The following is a 20,194-nucleotide window of genomic DNA, read 5'->3' as shown; positions in this document are numbered from 1 at the left end:
CACCAAAGATCTTGTCCCAAAACCCCTCAACAAAATGGGTTGGCCGAAAGAAAACATAGGCACATCATTGAGACCACTAGAACCCTTCTTATTTCTCAAAACATCCCTAAAAATTTTTGGGCTGAAGCAGCTCTTGCTTCTGTTTATCTAATAAATCGATTACCTTCTAGAATATTAGGGAAAATATCCCCTTTTGAGATTTTATATAAACTTGAACCAGATTATAATAGGTTACGAGTCTTCGGGTGTAAGTCTTTCATACTTACGGATAAGAATGACAAACTCTCTCCCAAGGCTATCCCCTGCGCTTTTCTTGGCTATTCTGAAACTCAAAAGGGATTTCGGTGTTATGATCTTCGAGGAGATAAGTTATATGTCTCTAGAAATGTAATTTTTTTGGAAAATGAAAGTGGATTTGAAAAAAATGTTTCGCAACAAGAAAATTTTGATTATTCCTTCATTTTTGACTTATTGTCTAGTAATGATGATATATCTAGTGATGATGATGTATCATCAAACCATGATGAGGACATTGAGGGTAATGTCGAAGAGCATAACCAACAAGAAGGCAGGATTTCAAGTGATCCAATAACATACTCACGTAGAAACCAAGACACATTTAGAAGTGCTATTGATCAATATAGTGAACTTTTTCCTGTTCTCGATCACCGTAGATCTGAGAGGAATAGGAGACCTCCAACTCGTTTTGTCTCCTTTGATTCCTTTTCACCCCGATATAGGGCTTGTCTTAGTGCCATTCATTCTTATTTTGAACCTAGAAATTTTGAAGAAGCTAAAAAATGTATAGAATGGCAAGAAGCTATGCAAAATGAACTTAATGCTCTTAAAAGGGCTGAAACTTGGGATTTCGAAACTCTACCCATAGGAAAGAAAACTATAGGTTGTCGATGGGTTTTTAAGGTTAAAACTAAGAGCGACGGATCCCTTGAAAGGTATAAAGCTCGCTTAGTTGCAAAAGGATATGGGCAAGAGTATGGAATTGATTATGAAGAAACTTTTGCTCCTGTAGCCCGAATGGTTACAGTTAGATGTCTTATCACTATTGCATCTATTAAAAATTGGAATATTTTTCAAATGGATGTAAAAAATGCTTTTTTAAATGGTGATCTTAACGAAGAAGTGTATATGGATGCTCCACCAGGCATGGAGATCCCTAAAGATAAAGTTCTTCGTCTTCGAAAGACCCTTTATGGTTTGAAACAGGCCCTCAAAGCTTGGTATGACAGATTTACCAGTGTAATGCTGGAAAATGGTTTCTCCTCCTGTTATACTGACACTGCTCTATTTACTAGAAAATCTAAGGCAGGGATTGTAATATTGTTACTCTACGTTGATGACATGTTAATTACAGGTGATGATGTTCAAGGAGTCAAGGGTATTAAGTCCGTCTTGACTTCAAAATTTGAGATGTCAGACTTGGGTTTTCTGACATATTTTCTTGGAATTGAGGTTGCTTATTCGCAACGTGGTTATTTTCTATCTCAGTCTAAGCTTGCTTGTGAGATTATTGACAGGTCAGAGATTTCTAATGACAAAGTATGTGAAACTCCTGAAGTTGTGGGAGCAAAAATGAAGATTGACGACGGTGTTCCTCTAACGGATCCTACTCCTTACAGGCAGTTGGTAGGTTCTTTAATGTATCTTAGCATTACTCGACCCGATTTGTCACATGCTATACACATCGCTAGCCAATTTCAGCATGCTCCTACAACTGTTCATATGAGTGTTGTGCTTCGCATCATCAGATATTTAAAGGGAACTGTGAATAAGGGAGTATTTCTATCTTCTTCTTCTGAATTGAAATTGCTTGCTTATACTGACTCAGATTGGGGAGGTGACCCTAGTAACCGTCACTCCACCACTGGTTTTTGTATTTTCTTAGGAGAATCGTTGATCTCGTGGCGATGTAAGAAGCAACAGAAGGTATCCTTATCATCCACTGAAGTCGAATACAGAACCATGGCATCCACTACCATGGAAATTGTATGGATTCGACGCCTTTTGGAAGATATGGGAGTGCCTATCAGAGAACCAACTAAGTTGTGCTGCGACAATAAAAGTGCAATCTATATTGCCAAAAACCACACCTTTCACGAGCGAACAAAGCATATTGAGATGGACTGCCATTATGTCAGGGAAGAATACTTGAAGAAGGTCATTGATTTACCATACGTGACGTCTGAATATCAACTTGCGGACTTCTTCACAAAAGCTCTTTGTTCGCCTAGGTTTCATTTCCTCCTTGACAAACTTGCGGTTATCACACCGTAAGTTTGAGGGGGGGTGTTAAAATGTATACTCAAAAGCATTATTGTAAGTATAAATATATATACTTATATACATAGAGATACGTATACATATATTATATGTATACGTATCTCTATATATAAGTATATATATTTATACATTTTTCTCTTTTTACCCGAAAAGGGTATTTTTGTCTTTTCACATTTTGCGCATATCCCATTTGGAATATGCTGTACTTTTTTTCCTTTTTCTTTTTATTTTTGTAATTCTTTTTTTTCTTTTATTTTTGCCTTTTTGCACATTCAAAAAGGAGCATTGGGGGTCTCCCCAATAGAGTCGTTGGGGAGCCCCCAACGGTCACAATTGTGACCGTTGGGAGCTCCCCAACGACTCCTTTGGGGAGCCCCCTCTTGCCCTCTTCTTTCTTGTATAAATAGGGGTGTTCCCCCTTGTTGTAGGAAAAGCTTGAGAGTCTCAAGCATTTGATTTTATATATTGAAATACATGCATTATTGCATGTTTATTATTTATACGCTTTTTGCGTATTTTGTTCAAGTGTTGTAAGAGTGCTTTCGTGCACTTCTTTTATAAAGTTTTTATGCTTGTTTATGTATTGTCTCTTCGTAGACAATTTCACAGTTTCCTTCCATGATTGCCATCACAATATGCCTTCACTTCATTCACATTAGTATCTAAACTTTTTTCTCTCAAATCATGATACAAAGACATTTTATATTCAAACCCGATATTAGTTATAGCATTTGCCATGACCTGAAAATAAAATGAATTTACTGCATTGAAATCATAAAACCATCTCCGAACCGTGATATTCGCTTGCTCGACTAAATGTTTTGTTGTTGTAGAAGTGTGAATGTTAGGCTGCAACTTAAGAGCACTCCTAGGAGGAAAAAAATTCCTAATAGATCTTTCAACTCTATCTCCTCTAGCGGAACTCCTTCCTCATCCTCTTCTCTTTCTACTCACATCACTACTGCTATCACCAACCACACCTTTACCCTTTGCTATAGGGCTTCTTACTTCTGATTTTATGCTAAGGGTTGTAGGATAAAAAGTAGATAGACCATAATCTATATCATAAACATCATCCCATGGCTCACAACCCCATTTTTGCTTCATTATTTTCTTCTATTGCTTTTTTCTCTCAAAGTGTTAAGTAATTGCTGGCATTGTCATTTTACGGCTTTCGGTAAATCTCTTGACGTGCATGGGGCAACATTGTGATGTGTCTCGACCAAATATGCTTCAACCAGAAGATATCGCCAGAAAAATACTATGGCAAAACTTGCACTTGATTTTCAATCGATTCCCACTTGTTACTTGAGTGACCCATTGTCTTGTCGGGTCTTTTGATGCCATTTTCCTCTAAAAAACTCAATAATAAGCAAAAAAAAAGGTTTTTTTTTTACCTTAGGTCACTTCCTTCAGTGAAAAAGGTGAAAATGCACTTTTGAGCAAACAACAAAAACCCTCACCCTTGTACACAAATCAACACCCAAATCACTCTCACGACTCTAGGGTGCGTGGATTCCCTTCTAATGGCCTCTACACAAATAGGGAAGTCGGCTCTCAAGAGGTATTTAAAATCCAATATGGAAAAAGTTAAGTTTCTGTGTTTTTAATGTGTGCCATAGGTGTATCGTATGATGCACCCTGTATCATACGATACATGGCTACATGGCTGTATTGTACGATGCACACTCGTATCGTGATACAAGTGTGTATCATATCGAAAATTTTAATAGTAACTATATGTATCATATAATACGGAACGATACTTACAACATTGTCTAAGATTATAAACTTGGAACTTTTTAGTTGATCACAGATAGACTTGGTGTAACCTGACTAAAGTACATGCATATTACTGATTGTTTGTAGCTGATAAAACTGCACTTAAGTCTAAGTCAACCCAACAATTGAGCTGGTAATTGCATGCCCATAAGATAGATTGGATGCTCTTCACATCTTCATCTCATGTTTAACTGGTGGAGTTGGGCAGTGTCACTGCTGGAATATTTTCAACTGTAACATCTGAACCCGAAGAACCAAGCAGCAGACTTTACAACAGAAACCTCCGACTACTTCGCTAGATCTGTAGTTGGAAACATTTTCTGGGTTCTCTATATATGGCATGTTTGTTTTGATCACAGGTTATTGCAGCTGTAAAGGCTTTGTCCTTGTGAAAGTGATTTATGTGATTCACATTCTCAAGCACTTTCTCATGTTTTCTTTTAGGTTGTGAGTTCGACACGTGTGAAAATCTATCATATAAGAATGTGTCATGTCATGTCATTACTTTAATTAACACGTTCACAGCTATGCATTTATGCTTGTGAAAGTGTTATATACCGTCAGCCATGTAAAACTTTCACAAGTTTTGAGGCTTCAACATTCACAGACGGGAATCATATTCACGAGTTGCATTTTTGCACGTTTGCAATGCCCCTGTGAAAGTTTTAAAAATTAAAATGTGATTCAGAATCACAAGAAACCTGTGAAAGTTACAAAATCACAGGTGTTGCAAACATGCCCATAGTCTTAGGTTGTGAACCATGTGGCCCATGACCTGGCTTACTAAGAGTACCTGAATCCTTTTCAGTTCCAATTAATCTATGCCGGTGTAGTTGGTGGGTCTTGGTCCTGACTATCAGTGACCTACAACAAGCAAACCTGGTGACTGTGATTAGGAATGTTGCTTTAATTGCTCCTTAGTTGACTCATGCAGCCAGCATTTATACAGTTAATCCTTCAGTTCTAGAATTTACTTTTGAGCTTATCCTGGAGGCTTTGGGGCCTATACAAGTTCATCTTTGGTTTTAATCTATGTAACACAAACACTCCATTTGGGGTGCCATGTCGACATGGGTACCGCCATGGGACGCAGTCTGGGTATGCCACGGGTCGGTTCCCGCACTGCGTCGGGTTGGGTAAAAAAACTGACCCGTGTCACTTTTTTTAAAGAACCCCCCACTCCCTCTCTCTCGGCTCTCTCTGCCCTAACTCCCTCTCTCTCTCTCAACTCTCTCTGCTCTAACCCCCCGACTCCCTCTCTCTCTCTCTCTCAACTCTCTCTGCCCTAACCCCCCCCCCACTCCCTCTCTCTCTCAGGTCTCTCTGCCCTAACCTCCTGACTCCCCCTCTCTCTCTCTCTCAGCTCTCTCTGCCCTAACCCTCCAACTCTCTCTCTCTCTCTCTCTGGATTCTCTTTGCCCTAACCCTCCGACTTGCTCTCTCTCTCAGCCCCTCGCAGCACCGCCTCTCTCAGCGCCTCGCAACGTCGCCTCTCTCAGCTCCTCGCAGTGTCGCCCTCTTTGCGCAGCTTAGGTACTCCTTTCGTCTTTGTCCCTCTCTCTGTCTCCCTCTCAACTTGCCTCTCACCTCACTCATCTCTATCTTCCTCTCAACAGAGACCATATTCCTATCAACGGATTGTCCTTCATGTAGAGAGGGGTTATTGTTGATGATGTTCTAGACGGTAATCTGTTGTAGTTGTAGCTTTACTTGTTATTGAATTTTGATTCTTTGAATAAAAGTTGTTAGCCTCTTCTATTACTAGTTTAGTTAGCTGTTAAATGTTAAATTAATTTATGTTGTCTTGTTGGAATAATAGATTTTTATTTTTAGAATTTATTTTTTATTTATGTAATATTTAATATATATTATATATATATATACTGCTGTGTCCCTGTACCCACATTTTTTGGAATTGTCGTGTCGTATCCCCTGTACTCGTACCCATGTGACTTAGGTTTTAATCTGCCACACCTTATAGATTCTTGTGTGTATCTTCAGCCTCCAGTTATACCCGATAAATGAGTTCCAGTATTAATCTATTCATGTTTTTTGGGTATGTAAAGGATTTTATTTTCTTGTTTCCATTAGGTCATATTAGGTTTTCATTATTAGTGCTATTTAATTCAAGTTATAGTTGACAGAAATGAGAAGAATTAGTTAGTATTTCTTACTGACAAAGGAGTTTGTTGTTTTGGTTAGGCTAATGTTAGTAGCTAAATATAAAACATATGTATAACTAGGATTCTAAAGAGTCCGATTGTTTTTTTTTTTTTGCACACGCGGGGGGGGGGGGGGGGGGGTTGGGTGGGTGGGTGGTGAGATCATGAATAAAAATAAAAGTTAGCTTCCTTCATCTCAAATTTCTTTCCCAACCTTGGGATATGCTTCTCCGATAACTTAAGGAATTAAAAAAGACTGATCAATTATTTCTGACTGGCAACATAGTCTTCAAGTAGTCATAAGATGATTCAGAAGAGATCCTAGTGACAAAGCAGACCTATTTTGCTGCCACTTCTAGAAAAAACAGTTTTTAGGAACTAACCAAAAAATTGAGGCATTTAGGACAATGCTGTCATAACTTTCCACGTGGTACTGACAATTATCTGGGCTTATAGTTCAAACAAAACAACTCTGATATGAAACGATGAGCCATGTAGTTTCACAAGAAGAAACTTTATTTCTTGTTTCTTTTAATTTTCTAGCTTTCAATTGAAGATGATTTTAATCTGTCAGATGGTATCCTCCTTCATGTCAACAAAATCTGGATTGAATTTGTCCAGTCTTAATTGTTAGAATGATCTATATGATAACCTAGTCTATTAGTAGTTGATTTGTAACCACAAAAGTTGGTGTAACCTATGACTTTGCCTAGAAACAATAGCCTTGATATCATGAAGAGCTTGGAAGAGTTGAGCAAGTGGGTTAGTCGAGGATTGATAGTATTGCACACCAAAAAGAAGGAATGAATTATTGAAAGCTACTCATGAAGTTAGCTATATTTTTTGAAGATATCTGTGATTACATTCAGTTCATAAATAAGTGAAGTTTTCTATTTAGCTATTTACAGTATTATTGGAGAGTACCAATATTTTTTTTATCTTTTTACTTGCAATAAAACTGTATTAAAGCTTGCATACTCGACAGTTGAAATGTTGGGTCTCAGTGTGGTGCCTTCCTAGCTTATTCTCCAACTATTGATATGATTCAGAATTACTGTTTACCACTCTTTAATTCTGCTGATCATTTTCATTTATTTGTTTGATACAGTACTCTGACCAGTCTATTACCCAGAAAGCATGTGCGGGCTTGAATGGGATGAAGTTGGGGGGGCATGTTATTACTGTAGTTCAGGCCACTCCTGGTGCCTCAGAAGAGGTAGGCATACATAATTCTCTTTATGTATGTGAAATTATATTTTATTTTTTTGAATCTTAACTATGCTCAAAAGTAAACCGTGGGATCTTTCTCTCAGGAAACTAGCTCAGAACATCCTTGCTATGCCATCCCTGATCATGCAAAGCCATTATTGGAGGATCCAACCCCAGTCCTGAAGTTCATGAATGTGGTACATATCATATTGAATTTGTAGTATTTTTCAGGAAGCTATTGCCTTGTGCGTAAATCCCTCTATTATCTAGGAAAGAATTGATATTATGTTTTTCTTTTTAATTGAGAAATCTCCTTGTTCCTGACCACACCTAATTAATTTGTGAATATTGGCATGTAGTTTTCTGAAGAAGATTTGGGGCTTCTATCTGAGCTTGAATTGGAAGAAATATTAGAAGATGTACGGTTAGAGTGTGTGCGGTATGTGAGAAAACCTTCTCTTATCTTAATAATCCATGAACACCTAGCATCATTTCTAGGAACTATGGCATGTCATGATATTCTCACTGAGATCGTCCAAAATGAAGAAAATCTGATAAGCATCCCCATATTTTTTAGCATGGCACCAAGTTCAAATTTATCATGATAGTATCCTCCTACTGTTTCTGTATTTGAAACAATAAAACCAGATCCTTTTAATATTTCATTCTTTTCTTTTTTTAATTTACCAAGATTTTCTGTGAAAATTAAACATTTGGAAACATCACATGGTTTTCCCTTAGTTCCCAAGAACATCTTTAATGGAGGTAGGGAATCAAGTTGATTCAAATAGAGTCACAAATTTGGTCATTTGTTAAAGGAGCCCCTGATGCTTGACAGAAGCGAGAATGGTTCAGATACCATACAGTCTGATTTCCATCCTAGTCTTGAGTTGGTTGTCCATTCTTAACTTTGGTTTTCTCTTTTCTGAAGTCTTTTGATAGTTTCTTGCTGCAGATTTGGCACCGTTAAGTCTGTGAATGTTATTAGATATACTGGACACTCTATCTTTGCTGCTGTAGATGCTTCTGCAATCTCTGATAATGGAGGCTCAGAGCCGCTCTTACAAGTGCCAGCTGGTGACATTGGAACTACAATGCCAATGGATGAGTATCTTAAAGGTGATGATGCAGTAATTGGTGAAAAGCCTGATGTTGGTGCTGGAGAACAAATTAATCATCAAGGTGATGCAGAAGGAGCAGGAACTAGTCAAGATACACCTGCAAGCAATCTTGCAATAAATGAGCTTAATCATTCAGATGTGAATTTGGAAAATAATTCGTCTATTCAATCAAATGCTGATGTCAACGTTCAACTCCTCAACAATAATGATAGTAATTTGTTTACCTCTAACAAAGATGCAGAGTTTCAAACGAGTGAGTCTGGTATGGGCAATGGCGTTGTTTCAGAGGTCCCAATGCTGGACAATAACAGTGATAGTTTGCAAGAACCTTCAGAGCATAAAGGGGTTCTCCTAGAGGGCAGCAATGAACTGCAAGATGCACCAATAGAAGTGAACACAATTGGCCTGGAAGACAACTCGGAACTGCAAGAAGCATCCATTGAAGTGAAAGCGGTTGGTCTAGAAAATGGTGATGAATCGCAAGAAGCCTCTATAGAGACACAGCAGATTGTCCAGGAAAAATTGGGCGGGGTACAAGAACCAGAACGGCCTAATCTGGATAAATCAGATGGCAAGACTTGGGATTCCCTCGTCTCTGAATCTGGAAGCATTTTTGTGGAGTTCATGCGGAAGGAAGGTGCTTGCTCAGCTGCTCATTCTCTGCATGGGCGGCTATATAGAGGACAGGTGGTTTCAACTGGATATGTTTCTCTCGATCTTTACAGGGCTAGATTCCCAAGATAAGATCATGGAATTTTCTTGATGAATGTTGACATCAGGTTCCTTTTAGTATCTTATTTCAGTTAGATCACTGCCTTTTTCCTGTTTACCTAAGGCGGCTAATCCATCTTGTATGTTTTTGGCTTTTCAATTGGCTATACCTTGATGTTAATAGTATCTAATTAGCAAGTGATTTTGTTCACATGCTTTGATGTTCAAATTTTCTCATTCTGCAGTGCAGAATGGTTTATTGTTTCTTGTTTTGTTCTTGGAAAAGAAAAAGAACTTGTTTGTATTGTGCCACATTGAGAGGCAGATGACTGACCTCCAAGTATATAATTGTATTTTCTTCATCAAATGGGCGCCTCAGAAGCATGTTGCTTAACTTCTTAACTGACATTGTGCAAGTTATTTTTGTTATTTCAGTTTGCACTCTGTTCTTGCAATTAAGCTTTAAACAATTGTTCGAACTAATACTTGGTCAAACCAATTTGTGGATGTAATGTGAGGACGTGCTGATAACTTTTTCTCGATTCACGTGACCTAAGGACTATAGAATGTTGCCTTGATCTCATTCAATTTCTGGAAGAATATACATGGTGAATCTATGTTTTAACGTTATTAGCATTTAATTGATTGCAAAATGACCCAAACACTTTTAAACTATTAAAAGTGGTGACCTTTTTTCAATATATATATATATATATATATATATATATATATATATATATATATATATATATATATATATATATATATATATATATATATATATATATAAAATTTCTTGTGAGGTTCACAAAGTTATTCACTTTTCAAATTAAATTTATTTTTGTTATGTTTAAAATGATGTTGGACTTGTTCTTTTTCCTCCAAAATAACAGACCTAATCCGCCTCTAAAAGCAACTGCATATTGTTTGGCTGCCTATTAGATTTGGTAGCACGTTGCCTCTCTTTGTTTTCGAAAACATGCCCACCACCAAATATTTCTGCCAATGTTATCACCCCTCCCGTGTGCGTGTGAACCTTAGCTAGTCGATGTTTTATAGAGGTGGTGGATCATTGCCTACTCCCATCTTGGTAATTTTGTTCCAGCCATGACTGTTTCTTTAATCCAGCTAGAGCTTTCTTTACACTTAGTTCATTAGGTACTCAGCACCATTGAAACCAATTTAAATAGGTGTTCTTGTAGTTTGAATGGTCCCTGTCTGGGCTCAACACACCTGGCTAGGTGGGCCGGTTTAAGGCGTTCAAGCTGATTGATGTTAAGAGTTTGTATGTCTTGCTGCAAGATCAAAGCAGTAGGTTCCCTGATGGGTGAAGGGGGGCAATGTTAGAACCGATGTGAATCGGCTGATTCATATTGAATGGGCCCGAAATCGATTCAACAACGGTGCTGATTTGGTCCTCTTACAAATTTGGCTAATTCAATCCCAAATCACTTGGAATTATTGTTTGAATTCATATGATTTTTTTAATTAAAACAATATAATTGATCGGTTCAGCTCGATTGGATTCAAGTCTGCATCGACCAATTGTCTGAGTCAAAATTTTGACAATCAATTCAGGTAAGTGATGCTTACAACATTGGCCTTGGGGGGTTTTATGCCGTTGGATGGAGCGACCTTAGCGGGGCAGGACTTTCTAGCACAGGAGGTCTCTTGATCCGGTGCTCGTTTTCCCATGTAATTAATAAAATAAAGGTTGCCAATCTTGCCATTGCGAAGATAGCAGCATTGATCGTCGGGATTTTGCATGTGAACCCCAGGGACCTTGAAAACCCTTTCAAACAAATTGGTAATCCCATAAATCTCAAAAATATCCAAGGAAAAAGGTCCCTGAACTTTGATTTGAAAACATACTAGAACAAACAAAAAGCACGTAAAAGAAGAGAATCACCTTGACATACTGGGCTTTCTTTGCTTTATGACAACGAAGTTCTTGGCCGAAGCCAGTAAAACTCCTGAGTGGGGCACCTACATCCAAGCCCTTATGGAGCCCATCAGTCAAAGGCACTCCCACCCTCTATGAGCCGAAACAGGATAATCAACATTAACAAAAAATGAGCGAGATCAACAAATTGTTGAGCCCACGAAAACAGGAAAAAACAGCAAGGAAATAAGAAGCAAAGAAAGAAAAGGAAAAAAAAAGGTGCCGATGGAGCAAAATCGATGCCAAACTCAAGCCACCATGATAGAGGGCCCCATAAATGATTGATCGTCGCACCGGAGAGAGGGAAGATGGATACGCAAGATTGAATAAACATCAACTAGAATGCAATGTGCGAGCTTGGGTCCCGAAACAGTTAAAAAATATATATATTTTTAAAAGCCCAGTCCTAGCCCACCCCTGACTGCAGCAAATAGTTTGATTTGTCCATATGAAATAGATTTTTATTAATAATTGTAGCCATTTTTTATTTTATCTCAAATTTTTTTTCGGGGGCGCTGCCCCCAAACCCCCGACTGTCACACCAAGTTTTTTTTTTTTTGCTACACCACTGTTGCCCCCCCTCACATGAATCCTAGCTACGCCACTAACCACCAGGATCTAACAAAAAATAGTATCATTACGCGCCATCTAAACAAACCACCAGGTAGTAAGCAACCACGTCCTCCAGATCATCCTCCAACGCTTACTACGCCTAATAAGAATGTGGCCCATGAGCAGATCTAACACGAATGATTCCTCTTTGACGATAACTTCCGGTTGGCGCCACATCCTTTTAAATAGCTTCCCAAATAATGAGCAAGACCAGAATAAGTGAGGAGGCAATGTTTTCGGATTCGCTCTGCCTTACAGCCTTGCTTCCCATTGTAATTGCCATTGCAGCACGTGGGTATGTCATCCCCACCTTCCTCCAGTAGTTCATTGACGGTCCCTTGTGAGTGCGGCACACACCTTGTAAAATGTTTGGGAGCCTGTTTTTTTGGCAGGAGGGTCAAACCTGGGACGAGTCAGCACGTTCCCAAGGACAGCTACAATAATCTTGATTTCAATCACAATAATCCGGGTGCTTTCACCGTAAGAGAAGATACCGTTGCCGTAAGAGGTGCCTTGGATGCAGTTTATCATAAAAAATGAACGACACCCATCAAATAGTGAATAAGGCTCATTATGAGCCGTTTATTTCGAACCATTCAGATGCCGTCCATTCGAAACCCAAAGGAAAAAAAAGGTGGGGCCCAGACAACTGATGGGCATCTCATGCTGAGATCAACATCATCCAGAGCTCTGCACTGATCCCATCTCTCCCACCATCATTGACACACCAAGGGGTGTGAAAACACATGGCACATAGGGAGTAGGGGACTGTCAGCATTTGGTTGTAATCCACTGCCTTTTTCAAATTATGTCTGTGTGATTCCTGCACGAATTCTTGACCATGAGGGGATTGGTGGTTAGGTGTGTGTGTGCGAGAGAGAGAAATTCAAGTCTATCTCTGCATGGAGGGGGCTCGAGAGTCGAGACCATGGAACTTGAAAAGGTTGGTGGTATATGTATTGATTAGTCAAGTCATTCAGAGTTGTGGTATTTGTCATTACTTGGTGGATTTTAATGCAACTCACTGCAGCCAAGGATCTTACCGAACACAAAAGGTCACCCTCAACCTTACCATCCAGTCAAGAATTTTCTCGACTCCTGAGCTTTTTTTTTTTTAATTTATACTTATTTTCTTTTATTTTTTATTTCTTGAAGAAAACAGTAATCATTGGTATTGAAACCAAATGAAACATTACATGAGAATGCCAAAGAAAGAAGGAATCCATGTAGGAAAAATAGAGCCCAAACATGAGAATCATTGACCTTCAAACTCTGGAATGTCGATCCAAGATAGATCTGAACATGGCCATTTTAATATGCATATCTGACGAAGCTCCCACACAATCATGTCGAGAATGATGCCCAAGCTTTTGCATTTACCGCTAAAATTTTTGGCATTTCATTCCAACCAAATGGATCGCTAGGTGATAAGAAGCCAACAACGCCTCACAAATATCCATTTGCTACCTTTCCGTTGCAACTTAGATGCCAAAAGAACATCTCTGAACGTGAAGGTTGCATCCAAGTGCTGATTCTTACAAGAAGATTCAAATTACTTGTAAAACTATAATCATTAAATAAGTGCACATTGGTCTCTTCTTCATGAAACCTCCTTGCTTTAAAAAATGAGTCCGTTTTAATTTTTCCTTTAAGCAAAAGCCAAGCAAAGGAAGATCTTAGAGGAGTTAGGCCCCTTCCCCAAAGGGTGCCGTGTGGGAAGAGACTAACGACTGCTGGGCATAGGACTAGATAACAATGCCTCACCGAGAACTTACCATCCGACAAGAGCCTCCAACTTAATGTCCTCCCTTTCGCTGAATGGTAGGCTGAAAAAGAGAGAGAAAAGCTTGGTATTCATAGGCAACCTCAATATAGGGAGTTCTTTGGAAATCAAAACACCATCCGATCACATGGTAGCCAAAATTGCGCATCTTTCTAAGGCCCAATTAGTGCAAGACTATGATCGGGACAACCCAAATAAAACCTCGAACAACTTCGACCCGCAGTGTGTCGACTTCTAAATATTCTTTCAGTTTACTGTAGAGCCTGCGCATAAAAAGAGTTGGAGGTGTACCTGAAGAGGCCATTCCAGGCAATGGCTGACGGTGTTCCGTAGAGCAGAAGAAACATGAGAAGTTTTCTCCTCTACCGATCGCAGCCCTCTACTAAGCGCAAGCACCTTCAGTGATGGTGAGCAGGATCCTATCCCTCTTTTTGTGAAATCTCAGAAAAATGATATTTGCTTAATCTTTTTCTTGATATGGGTTTCTCATTGACACCCGATTTTATAACTTTAATTGGGGAACAGTTAAGATAACTGTTCCCTCTAACCACATAGTTTATCGAAAGAGACACCTTTAGAGGAGTCCTGAACGTGGGTAACTTCCACTTAACGTGGGTTACTCCAATATTCTCCCATTTGTCCCAATGATAAACCCTTAACTAAAAACCTTATGGGAATGACTTGATAAATAGATTGACCTTTATAAATTTATTCTACAGATCCTTAGTTGAATCTCTGATCCTTATGAGATTAACAACAAGCAACCATAATGAAAATCAATAAACTGTATGTGATCACTTTATTCATATGCATATGTCAAAAATAGTTTAACATGCCCATCCTCAATACATGTTTGGAATACAATCTTGGTGCTAGCCATTTAGTAAGAGTATCAACAATCATCTCTTTGGTACCAATATTAACAATATGCACTAGATGATTCTCTATCATTTCTTTAACAACAAAGTACTTTAGTTTCACATGCTTACATGACATGGTACTTTTGTTGTTCAAAAAAGATACCACAACTTCATTATCGCAGTAGACCGTTAGTGGCTTCTCGATGGAATCGACCACCTTTAACTGTGATATGAAGTTCTTCAAACATTACGACCTGCGAAGTAGTCTCGTATAATGCTATAAATTCTGCCTTCATGGTGTGAGCAGCAGTGGTTGTCTGCTTCTCACTCCTCAAAGAGATCGTGTCCCCAGCAAGTAAGAAGAGATACTCAGTAATAGACTTTCTACTATCAATGCATTATCCTAAGTCCACATCTGAGTAGCCAATGACCTCGAGGTGATTAACCTTATGATACGTCAACATATAGTCTTTTGTCCCATGCAAATGCCGCAAGACTTTCTTAGCAGCCTTCCAATGAGATATGCTTGTGTTAGACTGAAATCTACCAAACACCTCTACTACGAAAGAGATATCCGGACGTGAACAAGTCTGCGCATATTGCAAGCTGCCAACAACTGATGCATATGGATAAACACTCATCTGTGCTTTGTCAATATCGTCCAGTGGACAATCCGTTAGGCTCAATTTGTCACCTATTGATATGGGTGTTATACTAGGAGAACAATTCTCTATCCCATATCGCTTTAATACCTTATTTATGTAGAATCTTTGAGAAAGGCCTAAAAAACCTTTTGCTCTATCTCGGCGGATCTCTATGACAAGTACATAAGCAGCCTTACCTATATATTTCATATTAAAATGTGACGCAACAAACTATTTTGTCTCTTTTAGGAACTTCATATCGTTGATTGCAAGCAAAGTGTCATCCACATATAACATCAATATAATAAACTTACTCCCACTTTCCTTAAGGTATATGCATTGATCAATAATATTTTCTGTAAACCCAAAAGTCAGAATGACTTGGAAAAATTTAATATACCATTGTCGGGAGGCCTATTTAAGTCCATATATTGATTTGTTAAGCTTGCAAACCAAACAATCATCTTCAGAGAAACCAAAAGGTTGATCTATGTATACCTCTTCATTCAGATCCCCATTGAGGAACGTTGTTTTCACATCCATCTGATGTAGCTCTAAGTCATAATGAGCTATGAGGGCCAAAATTATCCTCATTGACTTCTTAGTTGAGACAAGAGAGAATCTCTCATTATAGTCAATACCCTTCATCTGGGTGAATCTTTTAGCAATCAATCTTGTCTTATGTCTCTCCATGTTACCTTTGAAGTCTCTTTTGGTCTTAAAGACCCATTTACACCCTATGAGTTTTACTTCTTTAGATAACTCGACAAGATCCCACACTTGATTCTTAGTCATAAAGTCTAACTCTTCTTTCATGGCTTTTATCCAATGCGAAGATTGCTTGCTTTCAACTGCTTTCATATAAGTCAACGAGCTATCATCTATATCTATGAAATCATCAAGCTCCTGAAGGTACACCACATAATCAGGATGCATGGTAGATTTTTTAATTCTTGTGGATCTCCAAACAGGTCATTCTACAGGTTTAGATTGAATCTGTTTATCCTGTTCGTACTCTTCTGCATTATCCACAATGAGTTCATTTTGGATTTGTGCATCAACAACCAGGTGATCAACCATATCATTATTAGGAATAACAATATAGTATCTCTTGGTGTTCTCCTTAACATGTAATGAAACTTGATCCTGTATTTCTTCAAAACCAAGATTTTAAAGTGCACTTAATCCAACTGAATAATCTTTAAGGAATTTTTCCTTATCCGTTTCAACAATCTGTGGTGAATGAGATGGGCAATAAAACTTGTATCCTTTTGATTTCTCTAGATAACCAATTAAATATCCACTGGTTATTCTTGAATCAAAGGCTTTAATATGAGGGTTATACAACATAGCCTCTCCAGGACATCTTCATATGTGCATATAAGATAGTGATGGTTTCCTACCTGTCCATAGCTCGTAGAGAGTTTTAGGCATAAATTTCGTAGGAAGCTTATTCAAAATATACACAACAGTCCTTAAGGCTTCACCCCACAACTTCATGGGAAGTGTTGAATAATTCAACATGGCCCTGACCATTTCTTTATGCGTACGATTTCTTCTTTAAGATACACCATTCTGGTAGGCACTACCAGGCATGGTATACTGAGGCACAATGCCTTCCTCTTTTAGAAATCACGCTAATGGTCCTTCCCTTTGCCCCATCTCAATAAACCTACCATAATATTTGCCATATCTATTAGACCTCACTATGTTAATAACTTTATCGGTTTGTTTCTCTACTTCTTTTTTAAATTCTTTAAACATTTGAAAGATATCAGATTTTTCATAAATGAAGTAGAGATACATATACCGAGAATAGTCATCAATAAAGGTGATAAAATATCTTTTGTCTGTGTAATATGGGATAAAAGGTCCACATACATCCGTATGTACTATCTTCAATATCTCACTACTACGTTTGACACCCTGTTTATATGTGTTTGTATGCTTAGCCTTTATACAATCAATACACGGGTCATTGTCGATAAAATCTAGAGATTTCAAGATCCTTACGTTTATAAGTCTCTTTATTCTCTTTTCAGAGATATGACCTAACCTTCGATGCCAAAGTATGTAGGATTTATCATTTATCATGCTACGTTTATTCCTAATCAATGCGTATTCAGAAGTCAGAGACTTCTGAGTTTGGATCTTCACGTTTAATTTATACAAACTATCATAAACTAATGCAAAACTAATTTCAATAGAATTTCTGTAAATGAATAACTTAAAATTTTTAAATTTAAAGCAACATCCAATTTTATCCAGTATTGAAATTGAAATTAAGTTTCTACTATATGATAGAACATAAAAGACATCATCAAGATCCAAATCTATGCCTGTATCTAAAGTGATCCTGCAGGTCCCAACACCTTTTACATGCGAACGCATCTTGTTCCTCGAATAAATGTTCTTCTTATGCATTGTTGGTTCCCTTCTGTAAATGAACGACTGCAGACAATTGAAAATATGAATAATAGCACTAGAGTCAATACACTAGCTATTTTCAAGAATTTGTAATAAATTATATTCATGAGAAACAAATGACAAATTACCTTTCTTTTCTAACTATTTCTTATACTTTATGCAATTTACTTTCCTGTGTCCCTTCTTCTTGCAAAAGAAACACTTTATGAGAGCAGAATCAGGTTGCTTGCCTTGAGATGTCTTATCTTCTGCTGACTTCTTCCTAGCATTTTTCTTAAATGCATTCTTCTTTGGTCATACCTTGGATCCATGAGAAGCCATATGTGCACTTTGCACCTTCTCTCCGTTCAATCTCTCTTCTTCTTCAACACACTTGGACATAGGTTCATTGAATGTCCATTCATCATTATGTGTGTTGTAAGAGATTTTGAAAGGTCTATACTCCAAAGGTAAGGACGCCAAAATCAAATGCACTAGGAATGAGTCAGAAATGGTCAGCTTCATGTCATTCAACTGAGACACTATGTTTCTCATTTCCAAAATATGCTGGCGAATATTATCCCCTCTAGGATACTTCATAGATATGAGTCTTGACATTAGGGTACTGGCCCTGGCCTTATTCGAATTGACAAACTGTGCCTCAATGGCACTCAAGAATTTCTTCACTGTCCTGCATTGCGGGATAGCACTGCGAATATTTTTAGTCACTTAGATTGCAAAAACAACATGATAAGTCTATTCGAGCACTCTCACTTCTTAAAAGCACTCTTTTGTTCAGCAGTGCTTTGATATGTCAGGACAACATACTCATCCATTCTTAAGGCCAAATCCATATCCTCTAATATAAAAAAGACAGTTTCTTTTCAATTACTAAAATTAGATCCATCAAGAAAATAATAGTATTTGAGCCATCTAAAATCACAGAACTAGAAACTGCATGATAAAAGACATGTATCAAAAAAAGCATATACAAGACAAACCTGATGGAAAAAGCAATAAATAAAAGGTCTTGAATATGTTTATTTTTGGGTGAGTGTAAGGGGTCATCGGAGTTCTACTTTGGTAAGAGCTCCGACACGCATAATCACTACGCCTACCGACCATAGCTGGTAAAACTAAAACTCATGTGAAGCTAGACCATCAACACATGGTACCTTTGGTTACACATGCACGATGTATCTCAACACACTTGCTTTATTTTACCTTACCTAAAATTCTAAACACGATAAAACTTCTTTTGGGTTGTTTATCATTTCATGAATCTAAGTACAACATTAATATTGGCTAAAGTTATATGATAGAACAAAAATTGACAACATACGTGTATTCAATCACTTTGGTAACATTAATTCACTAAGTTATCTAACTATCCTTGATACCAATATTATACATTCATTTATGCATGTATAATTAAAAACAAAATGCATGAGCATGACAAAATAAAGCTTTTAACACGCTGCAACTTAATGTTTATGCCCATGAACCGAAGAAAATTAACAATTCATATAAAAAATATGATGAACCGATGAAATAAAGGCTTGAACAAATTATCAGTTAACTATACCGGTTCTTAATCCTTATGAACCAGTTACCGAAAACCCCCAAAATGGTTTTAAAACCTCACGAACCAGTGATAAAACCCCTGAACCGGTCCTAAACCATATGAACCAGTTGAAATAAACCTCTGAATTAGTTCAAAAAAACACTGAACCAGGTCTGTAACAGTCCGAACCGATCCCTGTAACACTGAACTGGTCTCAGATGACTGAGAAGCGGTTCTAGAGAGATCCGAATCGATTCAGGACTAATCTGAACCGACTGAAACGGTTCTCTGACACTGTTACAGTGCAGTGGATTTGGTTCTATCATGCTGTCAGGTCCAGAACCATATAATCTGGTTTTAACAGGATTTTGGATCTGACATAGACAAAACCTTATCCAGCTTACCCTGATCCGATCTAGAGATATATGGGTATTTGGATTCTGGTTGTGAGACCTGCATCCAAGTATCCAGATCCAACCCAGTAATCTTTATGAGTTGGTATGGGTCGATAGATTCAGATCCAAACAATAACCTGGTCCAAAAGAACTCAGTGGATCGAGTATGGATCCAGAACCCAGATCGGGTTTCACAAATTTGATCCGAATCCAAAACAAAAATGGATATGGGTCGCAAGATCCTTGGAAGTCTTATCCGAAAACTTGAATGCGATCCATAAAACTTTATGGATCGATATCGAGTAATTTGGGTTAGGATCTAGATAAGGACCCGATCTGGATCCAAAACTCATTGGATTGGGTTTTGGAGATACCAGATCCTACTCCCAAAACCTGGACCCGATCCATTTTTAATGGATCGTTACGAACGGGGCAGGGTCAGGTCTAGACATGGACCCGACCTGAGAGTATAAAAACTCCCTTCCGACTTTCTCTCACTCTCTCTTAGAGAGCGTTGCCGTCGATGGTCCGGCAACCGGTCAAGGCCAGTGACTCCGTCCAAAAAAGAAATGGCAGCCTCCACCACATTTGCTGTAGCCAATAACCTTGATCGACGACGAAGGGGAGGCGATACCTACGGCAGTTCGGTATGCAGTAGATGTGTCGGTAACAGCTGTGGCCGGCGACATCATCGGCAAGATGATG

At 38.2% G+C, this 20,194-nt stretch overlaps 1 protein-coding gene across 2 annotated transcripts in view; it reads left to right on the top strand.

The window, feature by feature from the left end:
* LOC149819269 (uncharacterized) overlaps positions 1-9,650 on the top strand; it is a 31,457-nt gene extending 21,807 nt beyond the window's left edge. For both annotated transcript variants that reach the window (XM_089985702.1, XM_089985703.1), the window contains exons 7-10: positions 7,351-7,458; positions 7,556-7,648; positions 7,811-7,890; positions 8,407-9,650. In XM_089985702.1, coding sequence (XP_089841828.1) covers positions 7,351-7,458; positions 7,556-7,648; positions 7,811-7,890; positions 8,407-9,316 — 1,191 coding nt within the window. In that variant the 3' untranslated portion in view covers positions 9,317-9,650. The remainder of the gene's footprint in view (positions 1-7,350; positions 7,459-7,555; positions 7,649-7,810; positions 7,891-8,406) is intronic.
* Positions 9,651-20,194: the final 10,544 nt, after the last annotated feature.

Source organism: Nuphar pumila, chromosome 13, assembly GCF_984573655.1.
Source record: "Nuphar pumila chromosome 13, dmNupPumi1.hap1.1, whole genome shotgun sequence".
NCBI classification, from domain to species: Eukaryota; Viridiplantae; Streptophyta; class Magnoliopsida; order Nymphaeales; family Nymphaeaceae; genus Nuphar; species Nuphar pumila.
This window is presented reverse-complemented; position numbering and strand designations above follow the sequence as displayed.